At 31.2% G+C, this 20,256-nt stretch overlaps 1 protein-coding gene across 1 annotated transcript in view; it reads left to right on the top strand.

Annotated features, from left to right (window-relative positions):
- The first annotated feature begins 222 nt into the window (after positions 1-222).
- Positions 223-20,256, top strand: part of LOC107438863 (gamma-glutamyl carboxylase) — a 74,373-nt gene continuing 54,339 nt past the window's right edge. The window contains exons 1-3 of the mRNA XM_021145580.3: positions 223-335; positions 12,759-12,914; positions 18,002-18,157. Of these exons, the coding sequence (XP_021001239.2) occupies positions 12,764-12,914; positions 18,002-18,157 (307 nt within the window). The 5' untranslated portion in view covers positions 223-335; positions 12,759-12,763. The remainder of the gene's footprint in view (positions 336-12,758; positions 12,915-18,001; positions 18,158-20,256) is intronic.

Here is a 20,256-nt window from a genome sequence, read left to right as displayed (position 1 = left end):
AAATTGTAATAGCGTTCACTGATGTGTTGACCATCAAATAATGGCGTTGATAAACTTATGTTGCAAAATCATTTTTTTTTTAAATTATGATCATCACAATACGTAAATGAGTAAAGTTTAAGTAATGAGGATTAAAAAAAATGAAATTATCAAAATGCTTTGCTTGACTTAAAAAAAACTGCGTTAGATTTCTAAAAATGGAAGTTAGAATGCCGTCTCAGTGAGTGCTGCCATGACAACGATAAACAAGTATCCAATGGAGTGGATGAGCATTTTTTAAGAGCTAGCTCCTCATTCCTCATTCCTCCTTTGACAAGGGAAGGTGCCAAAGACAGGTATGTAACATCTGTTAGCCTTATTTCGTTGACTATCTGCATTGAAAATGAAATGTCTTCATGTTTTAAAAAACTTTTTCCGGAAATTTTTTTTATTACTTTTAAAGTAAATTTAAAAAAATAATAACACTTATATAGAGTACCTATCTAAAAGCTAAGCTACTACCTTTATAGCGCTTACATAGACTACCGAAATATATATAATTCGATGAATTATCTCTTCACTACTTGAATTCATCGAAAAATATTTTTTTTAACGTTAAAAAACAATGAAATAGAAATAACTTTTTCTTCAAAACAATATTTCTCATCCAATTTGGCCAAACAATAATGCGACAACACGCAATGATGAAACGACACGCAACTAAACATTTTCAAGAAATAACTTTTTTTTTTTGCATTTATTTTGTACCACTTCCATTAAAATTAAGCAACTGTATTGAAACGAAGTGTGCAAACATATTTTTTCATGAAAAATCATGCCAATATTTCATTGAATTACAAATAATTTCTACTTTCGTTTGTTTTACAATTAAGACAGCTATATATTTAATGAATATAATTCGTATCCAGAAAATCTTCAGCTATTTTCAAAACGATAATATTTTATCTATTGAACTTAGAGTAAATTCGTTTAATGGCAACACTTTTAATACATTCAGTCAATAGATTCATTCAATGAATTAAAAATCAATTCTTAAAAGAAATTCAGTACTTTAAGCAAGAACCGAACAACTATATTTGTTTTTGCCTATTATTTTCTTTTCCACTTATTTATCTCTAGAACAGAGATAACCCTTCTTTTGGTATTTGCAGTATCGAAATCTTGAAATTCAAATGATTTTTGTATCCTATAGATTTCTTAATTAATTAATTAATTGAAATGAAATAAAGAAAACCAGAAGTCTTACGTACGACGCTTATTATAGGCTTCGATCATTTATTCTAAATACTTCAGCTTTTGCATTTCCTGAATATATTATCAATAAATTATTGAATGCAAGACTTCGTAGATTTTTTTACCTGAAATCAATAAGCAATAATTATTGTTACCTATGATCGAAACACATATGTTTTTCTCATTCATTCGGATTAAAATAATTAACGCTCAGTTTAAGTTCAGTCATTGGTCTGCAATTCTAATATATTTCCGTTTGAAACTAACAATCGTTGGAATCGTTTATTTAGGGGCAACTTCAATGGGTTTCATATATACTCTTTAGGAAAAATATATCCAATACAAATCATGGATCTAACTTGTTTCGATAATTTGCAATGAACTGTGCAAAGAAGTTGCTGAAAAATCTTTTAAAAAAATTAAATAAAATAAGGTGTGAGTGCGCAAACAATTTGTATGCATTCGTAATGAAACTGGCAGTTCTCTGAAATTATTTTATCGTTTTTTATTCAATTTTTTGTGTTTGTGTCGCAAGTTACAAAAATTGTTAAGTAAACTTCAAAAAATTGTCTTTAGTTTTTGTTCTTTTTCAAACAATTTCGTATATTTACATATAATACTAATGAACCTGATAAAAATGGTTAATTTCTTCATAAACTTGGCATTTATATTAAAATAGTTTATCTCTTATTTTTGAGGAAAATATATTTTAGTCATATTTAATTTTAATGAAATTTTCTTAATGTTTTTTTCGCTTTTTAAACTTTAAATGATTTAATTGTTTTAATCAAAAGCCAGATATTGATCCAGTATCTATAGTATTAAAATTTGGTTTTGATTTTATATAAGGGCAATATTTAGATTGGTCTGTTGGTCACGAAATTGTGAAGCCTCCTCTGGCCTACAACATATTGTTCCGGGAATGCTTCAACATTTAGAAAACTATCATGTACGAAAACGTTAATTTTCAAGTTTCGAGTTACAAAAGTCAATAACTATGATACATTCCTAAGCCTTTTTACTCATCTTACAGAAAAATTTCATATTTTACAATGGCTTAAGTAGGCCGTAAACACAGTATTTAAAAAATTGTATAATATATTTCAATTCAAGATTTGTACAGAGAGTAGTGGTTTGTCAATTCAAGAAAATTTTGCAGGAGTCAAAAAAATTTACCAGACTCGATTAATTAAAAGTTAATAGCCCTTTCAAGGTGAAAAGGAAACAAAATTTTTGATCTTATGACAATTATTTAGACGAATATTTATAATTATACTAGCTGTACCCTGCGTGCGTTGCAACGCTTTCAGTTTGAATTTTAATTTTGTATTTAAGTGTGCAAATGAGATTTGCGATTATAATTTGAAATGAGAATTTTATTTAATGGTGTAAAAACCGTGATAGTCTCAGCAGTTAATTCTCTAGGATATCGTCAGGGCATTTTCAAACAGGTGATGCACACGGACCATGAAACATATTTTGGAGGATGATCTGAAATAAGTCTGATTAATGGCGATATCAGGTATTTATGCTGATCTGAGCTGACCAATTTGGCATGGAGTGATTTAATAAAATAGGATATTGCAATGCATCATAGGATCGATGCGTTTCTGAGACTCTTTGAACATCACCATTTTTACGATGAAGAACTATATCGCGGAAAGTAAATTCGTCGCCAACTATAACAATAGCCACCTCATCCAATATTGGTGCATTGTATTTTCCTTTGTGGTGGCCAGCAGTAAAATTGCATACTAAATATCAATAATTATTGAAAACGTGCAATTTGAATGAAATTTGCTTTTGCCTTTTTTTTTATTAAACAGTTTTCACAATACTAAATCCGTGATGCGACGAATAATTCGCGATCACAACGCTCAAGTACGCCCTCTAGCGGGAACCTGAAAATATCAGGCATTAGTTTCCTCATAACCATTGGCAATGACGGACGTCATTTTCTTAGCAGCAAATAAGAAGCAAAATTTCCCTAAGGAAAAGGTAGAAGAACTTGAAAAAACTAAACACACACACACACCAACATTTAACCCCGCGCCTATGCCCCTAAAAGGGTATTTATCGGTTAATGGTTAAGGTTGGAAGACGAGACAGATAGAAAAAAGACAGCATGCCAAGCATTTGAAGAACAATTTCTAAATAATTTTTACCCTTTTATTACCAATTTCATGATCACCTGCTGTTACAGATGTTTGTATTACGGTAAAATAATTTTTTCTGTCGTCAATTCTCTACAAATTAAAGTGAAGTCAACATTGCTTTCGTCATTCCAATAAATAAATGCAAATTCTTCTTCGTTATGGAACAGTATATATTTCAGTGTCTATATAATTCGGAAAACAACAATAAAAAATCATCCAAATTACTTGAAATAGTGTCATTTGTGCTGATGATTAATAAATTTCTTATCTTTTTCTTGGTAAGTATTTTTTAGTTTTGAAAGAATAATTTCAACTAGAATTCAGCTGTTCTGTTTTTAAGCTACATATTCAAATTCATATCGAGATCTTACAATTGTAAATTTTTGATATGTGGTATGTTATCTAAAAGTAATAAAGGGATAATCTATGTATATATTATTTGAAAATAAAATTTTCAAACGAAGAACATTTCATTTGGAATTCTGCGGATTTATAAAGAAAGTAAGTGTTACGATTTTTATAATAAAAATTAGCTTGTAAATAATTTTTTTCTTATTTGATGATAGTTCTCTACAGAATGGTTTTTTTCGTCTGATTAAGAACTATAAGAATGAAAAAAAGAAACAATATGAAAGTTTTTTATTTCAATATGAGGAATTTTGAAAATCATTTTTTTATCCTAAGAATTCTTTGTTTTACGTTTTTTAGTTTCAGATTTTTAGATAAAAATTGTTGTCAAAATACTTTTTTTGAGAACATAAATGGTATAACATTATGTGTTTATGTATACTTCTTGCATATTCTAATGTTTGAAGTAATATGATTCAGAAAAGTTTGGAATAAAAATTCGGTACTTATGTATTAAAGCCACCGCAGCTACAGATTTGGCGGTTTTCAAGTACCACTAAATATAAATAATTATTGAAAACGTGCAATTTAAGTGAAATTTGCTTTTGCCTTTATTTTTATTAAACAGTTTTCTCAATTCGCGATCGCAACGAACTATAGGGGGTGTTGTTGTATAAGACGAATACCTGCGATTTCTATATGAACAGTCATTCAGTTACTCTGGAGACGTCCTTAATTTAGCGTGTAACATTGTAACGTTCCTTCTTTATTGTGGCTTAATAAATTTAAAAAAGAAAAATGCTTTATATTCTCTCTTATGCAAACGAAAACAATATTTTATCTCTTTTCTTTTTCAGAGAAGGAACATCCAAAACACATCGGTAAAATATTTGTAATTAAACAGAATAAAATATGTATATTCTTATTATAGTTAAAACCAAATACCTAAAGAATAGTTTCACTAAATTTAATGAATTTAATAATATAACATGAAAGGCCCATTTAAACTTTACAATCCATAGTTTTAAGAATCATATTACTTCAAAAATTAAAATGAACAGAAAGTAGGACATAAAGCCTCATAATTTTATATAATTTAATTTTGTATATAATTTAATTTTGACAACAATTTATATCAAAAATTTTAAGTTTAAATAAAAATCATTATTCAAAAACTAAAAAACGTAAAATAAAGAATGCTTACGAAAAAAAAAATAATTCTTTTTTGACGGCATTTTTCAGTACTACGAAAATGCGCCTTTGGGATTTGCCAAAAACAATACAAGACGGATTTTTATTTTTTCAGGAGCGAAATATTTTACCTCAAAAAACGAAAATGTACCAATTCCCATGACATGAAACTTTATCTTAGTAAACGTACGTTTTGGAAATGTTATTTCACTTGGAATCTTATTCATTAGAGTTTATATGGCTACAGCATCAGGTGAAAGAAAATAGAGATTGTTTTGAATCTATGCTAAACTCCATATCAGTCCATTTTCCACTGATATCCAATTGACCATTATCCAAAGTGTTTTATTTTATGATTTGTCGCAAACATTTTAAGTGTAGATTGGCGGCACTCAAAAACCGCCAAATCTGTAGCTGCGGTGGCGTTAATACGAAAGTACCAACTTTTTATTCCACATTTTTCTGCATCATATTACTTCAAACAATAGAATATGCAAGAAGTATACACGAACACATAATGTTATACCATTTAATTTTTCAAAAAAAGTATTTTGACAAAAATTTTTGTCAAAACTATAAACTAAAAAACGTAAAATAAAGAATTCTTAGGATAAAAAACGATTTTAAAAAATTCTTCATATTGAAATAAAAGCTTTCAAATTGTTTCCTTTTTTTATTCTTATAATTCTTAATCAGACGTGAAAACCATTCTGTGGAGATCGATCATCCAATAAGAAAAATAATTATTTACAAGCAAATTTTTTATTATGAAAATCATAACACTCACCTGTTTTACAAATCCGCAGAATTCCAAATGAAATGTTCTTCGTTTGAAAATTTTATTTTCAAATAATATATCCATGGATTGTTCCTTCATTACTTTTAGATAACATACCACACATCAAAATTTTACAATTATAAGATCTCGATATGAATTTGAATATGTAGCTTAAAAAACAGAACAGCTGAATTCTAATTGAAATTTTTCTTTCAAAACTAAAAAATACTTACCAAGAAAACGATAAGAATTTATTAATAATCAGCACAAATGATACTATTTCAAGTAGTTCGGATGATTCTTTATTGTTGTTTTGCGAATTATATAGATACAGAAGTATATACTATTCTATAAAGAAGAAGAATATTCTATAACTATTACAGTTCTGTACGTTTTGAATTCGCATTTATTCACTGGAATGACGAAAGCTGACGCAGATGTTGGCTTTACTTTAATTTGTAGTGAGTTGAATACAGAAAAAATTATTTTACCGTAATAAACAGATCTGTAACAGCAAGTGATCATGAAATCGGAAGTTATGTTGTTGGTAATAGAAAGGTAAAAATTTTTGAGAAATTGTTCTTCAAATGCTTGGCGTGTTCTGCTTCAATGATTGGCTTGTTCTGGTTAGTTTTCCCAAGTTCTTCTACCTTTTCCTTAGGGAAATTTTGCTTCTTATTTGCTGCCAAGAAAATGGCGTCCGTCATTGCCAATGGTTATGATGGAACTAATGCCCGATACTTTCAGGCTCCCGTTTTGTTAGTATCTTCAATATATTAAAAAACTGAATCGCTTATAGCAAAATTTAAAACAATGGCTAACTTTTAACCAATCAGAAAATTCCATTTCGATTTTCGCTGATACCACTGGAACAGTTTGTAGCAGAATGTTCTAATGTCTACAGAAACCTTCCTCGTGCTTTGAACTATCTGTATGCCAAGTTTCATAGCTTTCTGTTGGGTGGTTTAGTAGTCTGTAAAGGACATACAGATAGACAGACACACATTCATTTTTATATACACTGGTGTGCAAAACTTAAGCAACAAGTGGTTTTTCGGCCACAGCTCCCCAACAAAGTATAAGATAGCCATGAAATTGCAGTATAATATGCACGTAATTCAGTAGAAAGATTATTTGTATGCAAATTTTAGAAATAAAACATCGTAGGTGATGTAAGTGTACGTAAACCTTGTGGGTCGGCGCGCGCAGGTCAAAGCTGTGATAAAAGGATGAAGAGCACCGTAGTTAAAGACATTCGCTGCAAGTGCAAGTGATTTGTTTTGTGAAACATGTCTTCAAGAAATCATTTAGACGACTTTACTCGAGGAAGAATGATTGGGAAGCTTGAGGAGGGGCGTAGTGTGACCAGTGTCGCCGAAGAGTTCGGGATCAACAAAAGTGTTGTTTCTCGTGCTTGGAATGCCTTTAAAACTACTGGTACAGCTGTTCGGAAGGTTGGTGGTGGCCGTCCAAGGAAAACAACACCAAGAGATGACCGTTACATTGTCCTCCAGGCGAAAAGAAACCGTTTTCAGTCAGCGAGCGCCATATCTCAGCAACTGTGCACAGCCACAGGACGACAAGTATCAAGATTTACAGTGGCCAGACGCCTCCACAAAGGTGGCTTATTTGCTAGACGTCCTGAACGCTGCATACCTTTAAAAGTTAGCCATCGGCGGCACCGTTTAGAGTGGTGCAGAGAACACGAAACCTGGACACCTCATCAATGGAGTCGCGTCCTCTTCACAGATGAGAGTCGTTTTAGTGCTACAAGCGATTCTCAACGTCAGTTGATCTGGAGAGAGGTTGGAGCTCGATTTCATCCCAATAACATCGCGGAAAGAGATCGTTACGGTGGTCCTGGAGTTGTCGTCTGGGGTGGCATTATGTTGAACGGGCGGACTGAGCTTCAGATCTTCGACCGAGGTTCTGTAACTGGAGACCGCTACTGCAATGAGGTAATCCTACCCCATGTGCGTCTGTTCCGAGGGGCCATTGGACCAGACTTCATTTTTATGGATGACAATGCCCGGCCACACCGTACTGCTAATGTTCAAGAGCTACTGGAAAGTGAAGATATCACACGAATGGATTGGCCAGCTTACTCTCCAGATCTAAATCCCATAGAGCATGTGTGGGATGCATTAGGGAGACGTCTTGCGACACGACAGTATCCTCCTGGTAACACCCATCAGCTGAAAGATGCGTTAAAGGAGGAATGGAGACGTTTACCCCAAGAACTCCTGGATAATCTGGTGCTTAGCATGGAGAGACGATGCCAAGCAACAATTACAGTAAGGGGAGGGCATATCCCATACTAGGGAACATCTGGCAGTTGTATTTACGCTTCTTCAGGCAATCATGTGTAACGCCACTATATGTCAAATAAAGCCTTCTTTTGTCCCATACCCTACTTTAAGCTTTATATTCATTTCTGCGCCATTATTCTTTTACCATCGTTTAATTACAAAGTAATGTACATCATATTCAAATTTCATGTCAATCGGATGATTTCTTGTAGAGTTATGACAAGAAACGCCCTTGTTGTTTAAGTTTTGCACACCAGTGTATATAGATGATATGAAGATAAATATAATTAGCTTTATTAAATTAAAAGTTATCTCAAAACTGATTTAAAACATTTGAAAATTTTTGATACTTTATTTAATTGAAGTAGAGAAAAAACACAAAATTATTGAAACTATGTATTATAAAACCAATGAAATATCATTATATATTTTCTGGTTCATAAAAGTTCGAATCAAATTCAATTAAACATGGATACAAAATCAGTTGAAATTATAGTCAAATGAATAGAGCATGTGATTTGCTATATTGTCCTATTCCACTAGAATATTAACTTGAGAATCTCCTGTGTCATAAAATGTTATTTTACGTGTACGAGTGGGTGCGCGTGTGTGAAATATTAATATCTAGAACACGTATTTTGAAATTTATTTTTTTGAACATGTGTACATTTTAAAAAAGTATTCCGTTATTTCTTCATTATTTCATTCATAATATGAAGTTATATAACACATAAGAACATAATATAACACATTATGTTATAAGAAAACTACTTTTTACCACTTATTAACCACTTAATCAAGTACGTTTAATACGATTATACGTTGTGCTGTTCCATAGCGTGGGGTTTTAGGAATACAAACTTTCATAGATATAACAAACACAATTTATTAATAATTTGCAGCATTTAAAATGTAGAATACAGAAGATGCGACTTAACGCAACACTAGCAGGTGAGGAATCTAAACTGAAACTTAGAGGGTAAGTCTAGACTCGATTGCGCATGCATGATATGACAGTTCGTAAACATAGCCTAGAACTAAATACACAACATACGTTCATAAAAAATTCTAAATATTTAATTTGAAATAACCATTTACATTTTAATAATATTTTCTTAAATTCCCTATTATAACCCTTATAATGTATAATAGTTCTTACATACTAGCATTTTTCCATAATGCGGCCACTTTTTATATTCTATAGATTACGAAACCGAATCTGTCGTATGTTTATTCGGAAAAGTTTTTGTGTCTTATTTCGTAATTTTTAAAATCCTCCGCAAATTGTTATCACATATTTCAGATTAGACCCTCCAATCATCAATATTGAGAGTCACAGTATATGAAAGTCCCATCATCAAAATTAGCTTTTTTTTTTAGTGTGATCACTTTTTTTTATTTTGAAATTCCGGCTACAAATAAGGTTCTATAAAAATGAAATAAAGTATTTCTTTGAATCTGGTGTTTCAGTTTGTCTTAATATCTAGTAAAATACTAAAGAAAGTATCATCGACATTGTCTTCGATTTCTTTTTCCTTAAGATACTTGATTTACCAAAATAAATTATTTTGTATCGAACAATTAGGTAAAAAGCAAATAGTCGCTTCAGTGTCGCTTAAATGTTTTTGGTAGAGAATTCTTTTTCTTAATGCTTGCAATGGAACGTGGGCGAATACTATCGTTAATCCAATATTGAAAAAATACCATTCTAGTTCTGTTTTGCTTGTATATTCCTCTAATAGTTAGGCTCAAAATTAGTCTTTCTATAATAAAATCAAGATTTTTTTTTAAAAAGTAGTTAGGCTATAAACTATTGCATATAAAAAGAATAGGCATGTGTATTTTTTGTCCAAAAAATATTTCTTACAGCTTTATTTTTACCGGCACACCATTGTAATTAACAAACTAAAATGTTAAAGCATTTTAACAGACTTTGAAACTTTAAATTTTAAGGGAAACATTAAACTATTTTTCAGATAGCACCTTCACCAGATTGCAACAAAAAACCGGAGACTCATTTGTGAAGTCACGTGTGACTTCACAAATAAGTCTCCGCTTTTAATCTACGCACAGTTTAATCTACGCATAGATCTGAAAGTCCCAATATATCCGCCTTTGGTTGCTTCACAATTTGATTACCTCCCGACGTCAGCATGGGACCTCAATGAGAACTGTCACAACGACTTCATCGCATGATGAAGATGTGACCTAATCACGTCTCAGCTTAGTCACACTGTTGAGACGTAAATATCACAATTTCATCACAAGTCGTCTCAGTACGCTCATTTTTGCATCGGGAACAGAAAACTATTATAAATAGTTAAAGTTGCTTTCATTTGAGGAAAGTAAAATACTTTTATGTAGTTATTTGCTCGTACTTAAATATTTCTAAGTGGTACGTAATTTATCTTTTTTTTTCCTGTTAAAATAAGCCAGGACTATTTAATGTTATTATGAACCATTCTTGTTTGAATTTATGATAGAAAATATTTCAATTAGAGAAATTCTAATTTCGCTTTTAAATCCTAATTCAGTATAATCAAATTATTTATATTTTCAAAAAAATGATGTCATCAAAAGAATGAATCTCATTTTATTTCCTAATACATAATGAAATATTGAACATTAGAAAATAAGAAATTATACATTTGAACGAGTAAACAATTACAGGACTGAGAAATATATCTCATTAGCATTAGGGTGATTTCGCAAATTAGATTTCAAGTAATTGCGCACTTCTAGTGGGCACACATCAGTTCTGGTGAAATACGGCCGTGAAAAATTATTAAAGTTACGTGAATGAAAATAAGAGATTTTGCAAAAATCTGTAACTTAAAAACGCTAACGTTGTGGAAGATCATTTCAATTTCGATCACAAAATCAAAATAAACTTTTACAATGGACGTAGGCTATCTCTTTAAACTGTAGCATACCATTCAAGACGCTTTACATTACGTGAAACAGTGGTTCTGTGAGCAGAAAAATTTGGTATATTATAGATTTTGATGAATTCAGTCATAAAAAATCTTATTTTATTAATAATGCTTTAAAAAAAATATTATTGAACTTTTATTGATTATTTAACTTCTTTTAACTAAATTGTGAAATTAAAATATAATTTATGATTTCAAAATAGAGGAAATATATTTTGTTTCTTATGAAACTAGTGCAATTAGACAACCATAATGTTAAACAAAAACCTATAAAATTATTTTTTATTGAATGACCCAATTGTTGAAAGATCGCACGATTCATTTCTAAATTTCATGAATACATTTCTTCAAATTCGCATTCCATGTCCGTGTTTTCAGTTCGGAGGTCGGCTTAAACAGAAGACAACATTTAACAGCGTGCTTGAAGCTTTGTCTTTCTGGCGTAAATCACGCTAACATAACTACATAACGTAAAGATTCGTAGCACCTGCAATAAACGCGAGCATGTGCAGTTGCTTCAATCTTAATTACAGGAGCACGGCAGCTAACGTGAAAGTGCGAAATCTCCCTATATAACGGTTAGCCGCACGTAAGCATAATCGGCTAACCAAAAAGTACATTTTTGTAAAATGTTTATTTTAAATTTATAATAAGAAATTTAGAAATATAAACATTAATTTTAAATGACAATAAAGAATTTTATATTTTAATAATAGCCGACCGGACTGTGCAGAAGTTAAGGAACTGGCCTTGCATCGGAAAAGTTCTGGGTTCGAATCCCGGACAAGGCGTGGCTGCTCTTTTATTCTCTGTACTGTCAGTTCTTACTGTGGGAGCAACGTTCGCCTACCTAATATGGTGCCCTTGAAAGAGTGGCCAACATATCCGCCCTATAAATGCCTGAATTGACGAAAGGTTAACACAGGTGGGCATTGGAAATGGCGAAAATAATTTAATAATAAAATAATTATTTATTAAAGTCCTCTTCCATGTTACTCGATAGTAAAAAAAGTGTAAAACAGTTTATATATAGGATATGAAGGAACAAATTATATTGTTTACATGAACTTTTCCCCTGACTCATAAAATAAACATTTAAATGGGGGGGAGGGGGAATTTGCAATAAAAATAAATACATCTTGAGTTTGCTCCAGATTATATATATCTGCAGCTAACTCAAAATATATTTATTCTTAATATTACGCTCAAATTTAGGAAAAGAATGTTCTATTTTTAGTTCCAATATAGGTCATTAAATAATAATTGGGTAATATAGAATTATTTGAACCTTTTATCTAAGCAAAACTCTGTATTTCGATACTTTCGTGAATATTTTGTTCACATGACTCCTTAAAATTAAATTACAAAAACTAATAATTTGAATAATAATTGAAATAATGAACTTCCATATTGCGATCTATCGGGCCAACTGCAATTCCCAAATGGGTTTTAAACACACAAATTTCATAGAGAAAAAAAACGTGTGGTGATTTCCCTGGGATGGCTAAAAAAGATACACACCTGTTATTTCCACATGTTAAATGATGATTTAGAAAAGATAAGTTAAATCTACAAAACATCAAAAGTCATTATTTGAACCATTTATACCGTTGTAAGCGTTACATTTTACTGGCTTTGTAAAACAGTTTTTTTTTTGTGACATGAATTCATAGATTCATACGTAGATTCGTACATTTTTTATATTTGGATACACGTTTTGAGGAGATTCATACACGTTTCAGTGTATGACTCTCCTAATATTTTAAAATATAATATTGTAATTTTCATGTTGGATGAATTTAATCTTTAGGAACAATGGAGAACGTTGAAGAGAAGAATCTTCAAACTGTCCTGCTGAAAGAACTTGGGATAAAGAGGGAAGATTTGAAGAACCTCGCAAATTTCGCACGACTTCTCCACTCACCCCGCAACCCTTCCAGTTTAGCTGTTATCCGTATTCTCTACGGTAATGAATAAACTCTGCACTTAGTGTATTTTAACACAGAAAACGTTTGGTACAACTGCTTTAGAGTAGCGGACAGGCTGTATGCACTGCAGCACTCTTTATCTATCTATCTATCTATCTATCTATATATATATCTATCTATCTATCTATCTATATATATATCTATCTNTATATATATATATATTTACAGGTATAGGACAAAATAATACGAACACTTGTGAAAAAAGGATTTTATTAATAAGGAGTTGGGCCACCTTTGGCCTACATGACAGCTTGCATTCGACGTGGGATTGACAGATAAATGTCTTGAACAAAGCTCATCGGAATTTCCAGCCATTCCTCTTGCTGGACTGTCTCGAGTTCAGAGAGGGAAGGAGGAAACCGAGCACGGACTTTTTTCTCTAAAAACCCCACAATGGCTCAATGATATTAAGATCAGGGGACTGAGGACACCACGTTAGCTGTTCCACTTCATCATTATGCTCCTTTAACCATGGTTGAACACAGTGAGGCGTGTGAACAGCGCAGGACGTTCTCCCGGAAAGAGAATATGAAGCATAGGGTGAAGAGGATCTGCGAGAATGCTTCGGTAATGGTCACCTTTGATCACATCCCTCAAGACAACGAGAGGCCCCAATCCACGGGCAGATATAGCCTCCCACACCATCACAGAACCACCTCCATGCTTCACGGTTGGAACCAGGCAGTCGTCATGAAATGCTTCTGCCGGCGTTCGTCACACGAACACACGTCCGGTGCTCTGGAATAGTGCAAAAGAGAATTCATTAGATCAGATGACTTGTTCCCATTGCAGTTTTGTCCATTTTAGGTGGTCTCGGGACCTCTGTAGTCTCTTCAAAGCATTCCGAGCTGAAACTAATGATTTCGGAATAACTACTCTGCCAGTAATGTTAGCAGCATGAAACTCCCGTTAAATAGTTTTCATGGATACGAGGTTCTGAAGGTGGGTATCCATCTCGAACGTTATCACCGGCAGTGTAGTCTTGCGTTTTCGAGCGACTATCCTCTTCAACACCCGTCTATCACGGTCCGACAACTTCGACTTCCTGCCGCTGTTGTGCTTCGCAGAAGACACCTTACACAGCTTTGTGTATGCCGATAGAGTCCTTGATACAGTGGTCCTTAAAGCACCCACAAGGTTCGCTGTTCTGGACACGGACGCTCCAGCGATGCGAGCTCCGATTATCATACCTCTTTTAGAGTCAGAGTGGTCGGACAGAATCTCGCATTGCTAGGAACAGATTTTTTTCATGCAACACTCACACTGCCAAATGCTAGACTGATACCTTTCCTTTCATCACCACTAGGTGGCACACTCTTGCGACACGTGCCCTCCGTTTATTGGACGGTAGAAGGATGACTCCATCCTTCCTCAGGTGTTCCTATTATTTTGTCCTATACCTGTATATATATATATATATACTCTTAAAATGAATGAGTGAATTCCCCTACTCAAAAAAAAGAGTGAATTTTATTTTAAACCTGGAGTTGAATACATCTATATTTGTACTTCGCCTTGACATCTTCAATTCCTTCGCCTTGTTGTTTTCAATTCCTTCGCATTGTCATTTTCAATTCCTCCGCCTTGTCATTTTCAGTTGGGAAGTCATTTTCAATTGTCACAGTTTAATTTTAAAATTGAAAAAAAAAACTTATTAATTACCGAACATACCATCTATAAAATTTAAAAGAAATAAATGCTGATAAATTATTTCAGTTGCGCAAGCTAAAAATAATTTTCTTTTCATCTTATTTATGATAGGCAATAAAAGATTCAATGAATAATCTGAAAAGGATTAATTTAATTCAAATGTGATTTAAATTACACTCAAGTAAAAAGAATAAAAAATGATAGAAATAACTCTAGAATGATTTAAATAAATTCACTCGATGGATACTAATTATGAATCCAAAATAATTATATTTAATATAATTCGAGTTAAAATCATGCACTGAAACGATGTAAATAGTCTATCAAAAATGATTGAAAATCACTCAAGTTTGACTTAAAATGATCCACCAAGTAATACTGATAGTCAATCAAACACGATTGAATTTCAGTCAAGTTCAATTTAAAATTATCCACTCAAACTTGAGTTATTTCAGCTAAGTCTTTGGCTTGAGTGAATTTAGCTCAATATTAGAAGACTCCTTTTTTCCGAACGAACGAGTGAAATTTCACTCGAGGTGAGTTATTTTAGTTCGTTCATTTTAAGCAACACTTATTTTATTACTTTCATAATTATTTAAAGAATTTAAAAAATGGAAGAAAAAATAACACCTTCTTCAATAATATTCGGGAAAAAATTGGAAAATTTTGCTTCTAAAAACTTTATGTAAAAATAAATATATTAACAATACTGAAAAAATAAATATATTTTTAAAAGTAATCTGTTTTAAATATTATTCAGATTTTTAATAAATCTGTCTTGTTAATCTTTATATCGTTTCACGAAATTGACAAAAATTGGGTATTTAAATATTTTTTGTTGAAACGCTATTCTCATGGTAGATGTCTGGTGATAAATAATTTTCACTAACGGATGATATTTTTCACGGTCTGGCTACCTCTTTTGACAACTTGGCTGTGGCAGAAATGGCAGAATAATAATTGTAGGGCTCCAGCTTAAAAGATTATTGAAAGAAACAAAATTTTGTAATTACATCTCTCAAAATATGTGTAATTCTTTCCTTTTCCTGAGAATCCTGGATATTTCATATGTATATACCCATACAATTTCATTTTTAGAGTTTTTAATGTTTTGCAATTTCGAAGAAGGAATAAGAAATTCAGCTGATGTGCAAGCTTAATGTGTTATATTTTTTTTTCTTGAGGGAATCATTAAATAAGCATTATCACTTCACAAAACTTTGTACGAAGAAGAAATGAAGATTAATATTTTTTTTCAACATATAATAATTATAATAAAGGAGAAACAAAAATAATAATTTAAAAATAATTACAATGTTTTATTTACAACTTTGAAAGTAATAAAGTATTTAGTGTAAAAATGAAATAAAATTTTATCAGCAGTTGTGCTTATTTAAAATAAACTCGATGCATACATGCATTAAATAGTTACTTTAGTCATTATATGGCTTATTTCAGGTGCCTTGAAATTATCTGGTGCAATATTAGATACCTTAGAAAGGTTCTAAAGATTTCGTTATAATTTTTACATTAAACTTTTTTTTTATTTCAAATAGGTAAACAATTTCTGAAAAGTTAAAAAACTCCAAAAATAAGTAAATAAAATACCTATTTTAATTTATAATAAAAAGTATTCAAAACAATGCTAATTTTTCTCCAAAATATCTATCTTTTAATTGAATATCATCGAATTCGATTGTAATATATACAGAAATCCTAATTATGTAAGAATTTCGAACAATCTTTCGAAATCAATACTAAAAGCCAATCCTTCATTTTTTCCCTCTTAAGCTGTCCTTAAATTAAAAATCAATGATGCAATTGCATTAAATCGATTCTTTTCTGTCCAAACCAGCTCCTTAATGTAGTTGAATGAACTATTTAGTTATAAGAATTTGGCGAGAAACATCGATCACTTAAGATTAATGGGAAACGCCATGTTAAGGAATCAGTTCAAGACAACGTTTGGAACACTCAGAAAGTGTGGTTGACAATCAAAGTCACGATCTACGTCATCTCTTTTGCTGTATTTTAACCTCAAGAGGCAAAGAGTGTCCCTGACGATTTGGAATTTTGGAGCAAATCGTCAGGGACACTCTTTTTCTCATAAAGGATCGTCTGGACACTCTTTTTCTCATAAAAGCAAAGAGAACGACCCCGTGCTTTGAATTTATTCTCATTTACAGAAAACTAACTAGATTTTACAAGAATGTAATTACACTATTGTTGGCAGTGACATTTTCCAAACAATTGTTAAAAGTTCGTTGAGAGGTCATTGTCACTCCTGAATCACTACTGCAGTAACCCTCGGTACGGATCGGTACAGAATTGCAGATTTGTATTAGGTACATAAACACACGTATAAACTTTTTGCTTTATAACTGTATTGATTATTATATCGTAATGCACATCCTGTGCATTTTATGTTTCACTCTGCAAGATTAGTTTCAGTTTTTACAATTATTCAAAGCTTCACCTTTAGAGTGACAATTATAATATTATTTTAAGTTTGATGCGTGTACATTTTTTTCATTATTTATTTACATTTATTCAGTGGGGCGTTAAAACATTAAACCAAAAATAAAAGTTTTTTCTTAAGTGCATGATAATTTTTATAATTTTATTAATTTTTTTATAATTTTTATAATGTATATACTTTTTTGGAATAACCTCAAATAAGGTCACGTTTATTCAAAACAATATTTCTTGATAAAAGGAATTATAATTTAATTTGGGCAACTAATTTTTTAAGCATCAAAACTACAAAATCGCCCAAAATATTTGCTTTTTTTCACACAGCTGTTTTATGTGCTAAATTTAGGCAGTTTATATTATAGTAAGATATATTCTGAGCTTATTCTAATCCACTAAAATAAACAATTTGCAATCATTTTTGTTTCGGAGCTGCAGTTTTTCCCGTTTTGGGTTCAAGAATATTACATTTCTTTCCAGCGCAGCCATGATTAGTGTTTCCCCCCCCCCCTCCAAATTACATAAAATGTGTACCTTTGAAAGCCTGTTTAAAAATATGTAAATCGAAAAACTCTCAAATTAATTTGCCTAACTGTTTTCTTTTTAAATCATAATTTAATAAAATTGTGTCAATATTTGGCAGTTTGGCACATTATCATCATCCTGTTTTGCCTAACAGCAAAGGGTGGGCCAAAGTCCTCTGTTAAAAATTTCGATAGGTCAATTTATTTTTTGAACTGGACTGTCAGTCTTTTATCCCCAAACACTTTAAAAGCTGATTCCCCAGAACCGAAACATCAGTCATGTCAAATCTTATAATAGCATTTTCAATCTTAACGACCACTATGGAACATTATGAAAGTATGACTTTCTTTATATGCAATGAATCATGAAATGTGGACACGACATCTGTTGTTTTGTCATTGTTTCTTTCACATTAAAGGTTTTCTGATGATAATTGATATCCACCACGAGAGGGGTTTGTCGTCAGCTGACAGCAGGTGGGGCAATCCAGCTGAGTGCCGATTTCCACTCTTTGACTGGTGGAGACCACTCCCTTTGGAATGGATGATCATCCTCTACCTTCTCATGATTCTAGGTACTACCATCTTATTTTGAGCTGTGCTTTCATTTAAATTTCCTTTCATTGAAGTAATTAATTTGCATTTATATTACTCGATAAAATATTCCTTTTTTTTGTTATCTGAACATTAAAGTTTTCTACTGCTAAAATTTATTTTAAATTGAACTTATTTATTATGATGTTCTCTATATAAAAACGTAAGTTTTTATCAATAGTTCTATTTATTTCCAGAAATATTCTTCCCCTTGTAAGAAAGGAAAGTATTTTTAAGAAAGTATCAATTTTGTATTTTTTCGTTTTAAATGTTTAGTTGAATGTATTTAACTTCATGCTAATAAAAAAATTATGCTTAAAGTATGTATATTTAATTTCCTTAAAAATAAAAAGCACAAAATCGTTTTAAACAGTCAACTCAGTACTTTTATAAATTCTACATAAAAATATTTTGATTGTTAAAAAGGCCCTAAAAGCAATGAAGAGGTAAAAGTTATCCTAATAGTCATCAAACATACCTAAATATTCATTGGTTAACCTGTTGTGCCAGTGACCATTTGCTTAAAAGTTTTATGAACCCCTAACTTGGTGGGTCAAGTATTCAAACCCGTTTTTAAAAAAAATTAAGTATTTTATATTCAGAGAAAAGTGCGCTTTTGTATCTGATTCCGATTCTGATAGAAAAATATCTAAGTTTTTAGGCAACATATTTCTTTTCAATTGATTTCTGCCTAAAAAGCAAAGATTGCTTTCGTTCTCATCTCCTTTTAAAATGAAATTTGAATCGATTTATACATTATTTATAATTTTCCAGGATTTTAGTATTTGAACACATGAACTTTTCATAAGGCTTTATTTGTATTTTTTTGTTTTTAACATTTTTAAATATGAAGATTTTATACTAAAACAAAATTTACATTATTTTAATTACATATAGAGTTGTAGGGAAAATCGCGAAAAAGATTCCGTAAAAAATATAAAATATTTGGAAAAACTCACACAAGGTTTTTACATAATTCACGGTATTTTTTTGTATGTAATTGAGGAAATTACTGAATGTTACGTGACATTTTAAAAAGATTGAAATATGCATGCCTAAAAATATTGTATGATTCATTTTATAAGAAATCGTTTCATTCTACCAAATATGTGACTTACCTGACTTTCTTTGGATAAAGATAATTTGCAAATAGCATCCTGATGTTTTTATACATTCTGAAACGGATTTTCATGAATTCACCCTAAAATTTCGCTCAACATGTTCAACAGTTAGAATCACCCAATATTGCTACCATAATTTCTTTACTTTATTCCTTTTATTGTAAACTTATTTTACGATTCTTACCATCATTACATACATGTATCTGATTCGATAGTCTTCTTTTAAATGGAATTCGAAAGGTTCTTAAGAAACTGTAATAGTGAAAGCTAAACTGAGAAGATAAATGTAATTTATTACGTTTATATTCACCACAGCATTAAATAATCTATTTCAATACATAACTTCAAATATCTGGTGACAAAATCTTAACTTTTGAATTTTTTTATTTTAAAGTTGAAGATAACTTCTTTATTTCAATATGGGTAAAAAGTTTTTTTTTTAATGTTTTAAGGACCGCATGAACCCTGTTGAAATAATAATTAACAGATGTTTGCCTCTTTCAGCATAAAATTCTGATCAAAATAATGATCAAGAAAGATCCAAATGTACGACATGGTAAAAACTTCAAAAAATATGAAGAAAATAAAGGCCCATTTCTTAAGACTCATGTGATGTGAATGAAGAAGTGATACGTAACAGAAATATGAAGTTACCAAAGAGAAAACATAAATAAAAGTGGAAAATAAAGCTAGGAAATTGCAGTACCCTAGAGTGAAGTAGAAAATAAAAAATTAAATGAAAACAAAAACAAAACTAGAAAAACCACAAAAGCCGATAAAGGCGAATAAGGGCAAAATGCATTTCCACGTTCCACTAAGAAATGGCGTGATTAAGATTATATATAAGGTGATGAGAAATTTTAGGATGTTTAAAAATATTAACTACGTATTCGTATTAATAATTATGGAATATAGATTGAAGAAATTGATAAATATATTATTCTAAATCTATGCATACA

Source organism: Parasteatoda tepidariorum, chromosome 3 (genome assembly GCF_043381705.1).
Source record: "Parasteatoda tepidariorum isolate YZ-2023 chromosome 3, CAS_Ptep_4.0, whole genome shotgun sequence".
NCBI lineage: Eukaryota > Metazoa > Arthropoda > Arachnida > Araneae > Theridiidae > Parasteatoda > Parasteatoda tepidariorum.
Note: the sequence above shows the minus strand (reverse complement) of the source record. Positions and strands in the feature narration are given on the sequence as shown.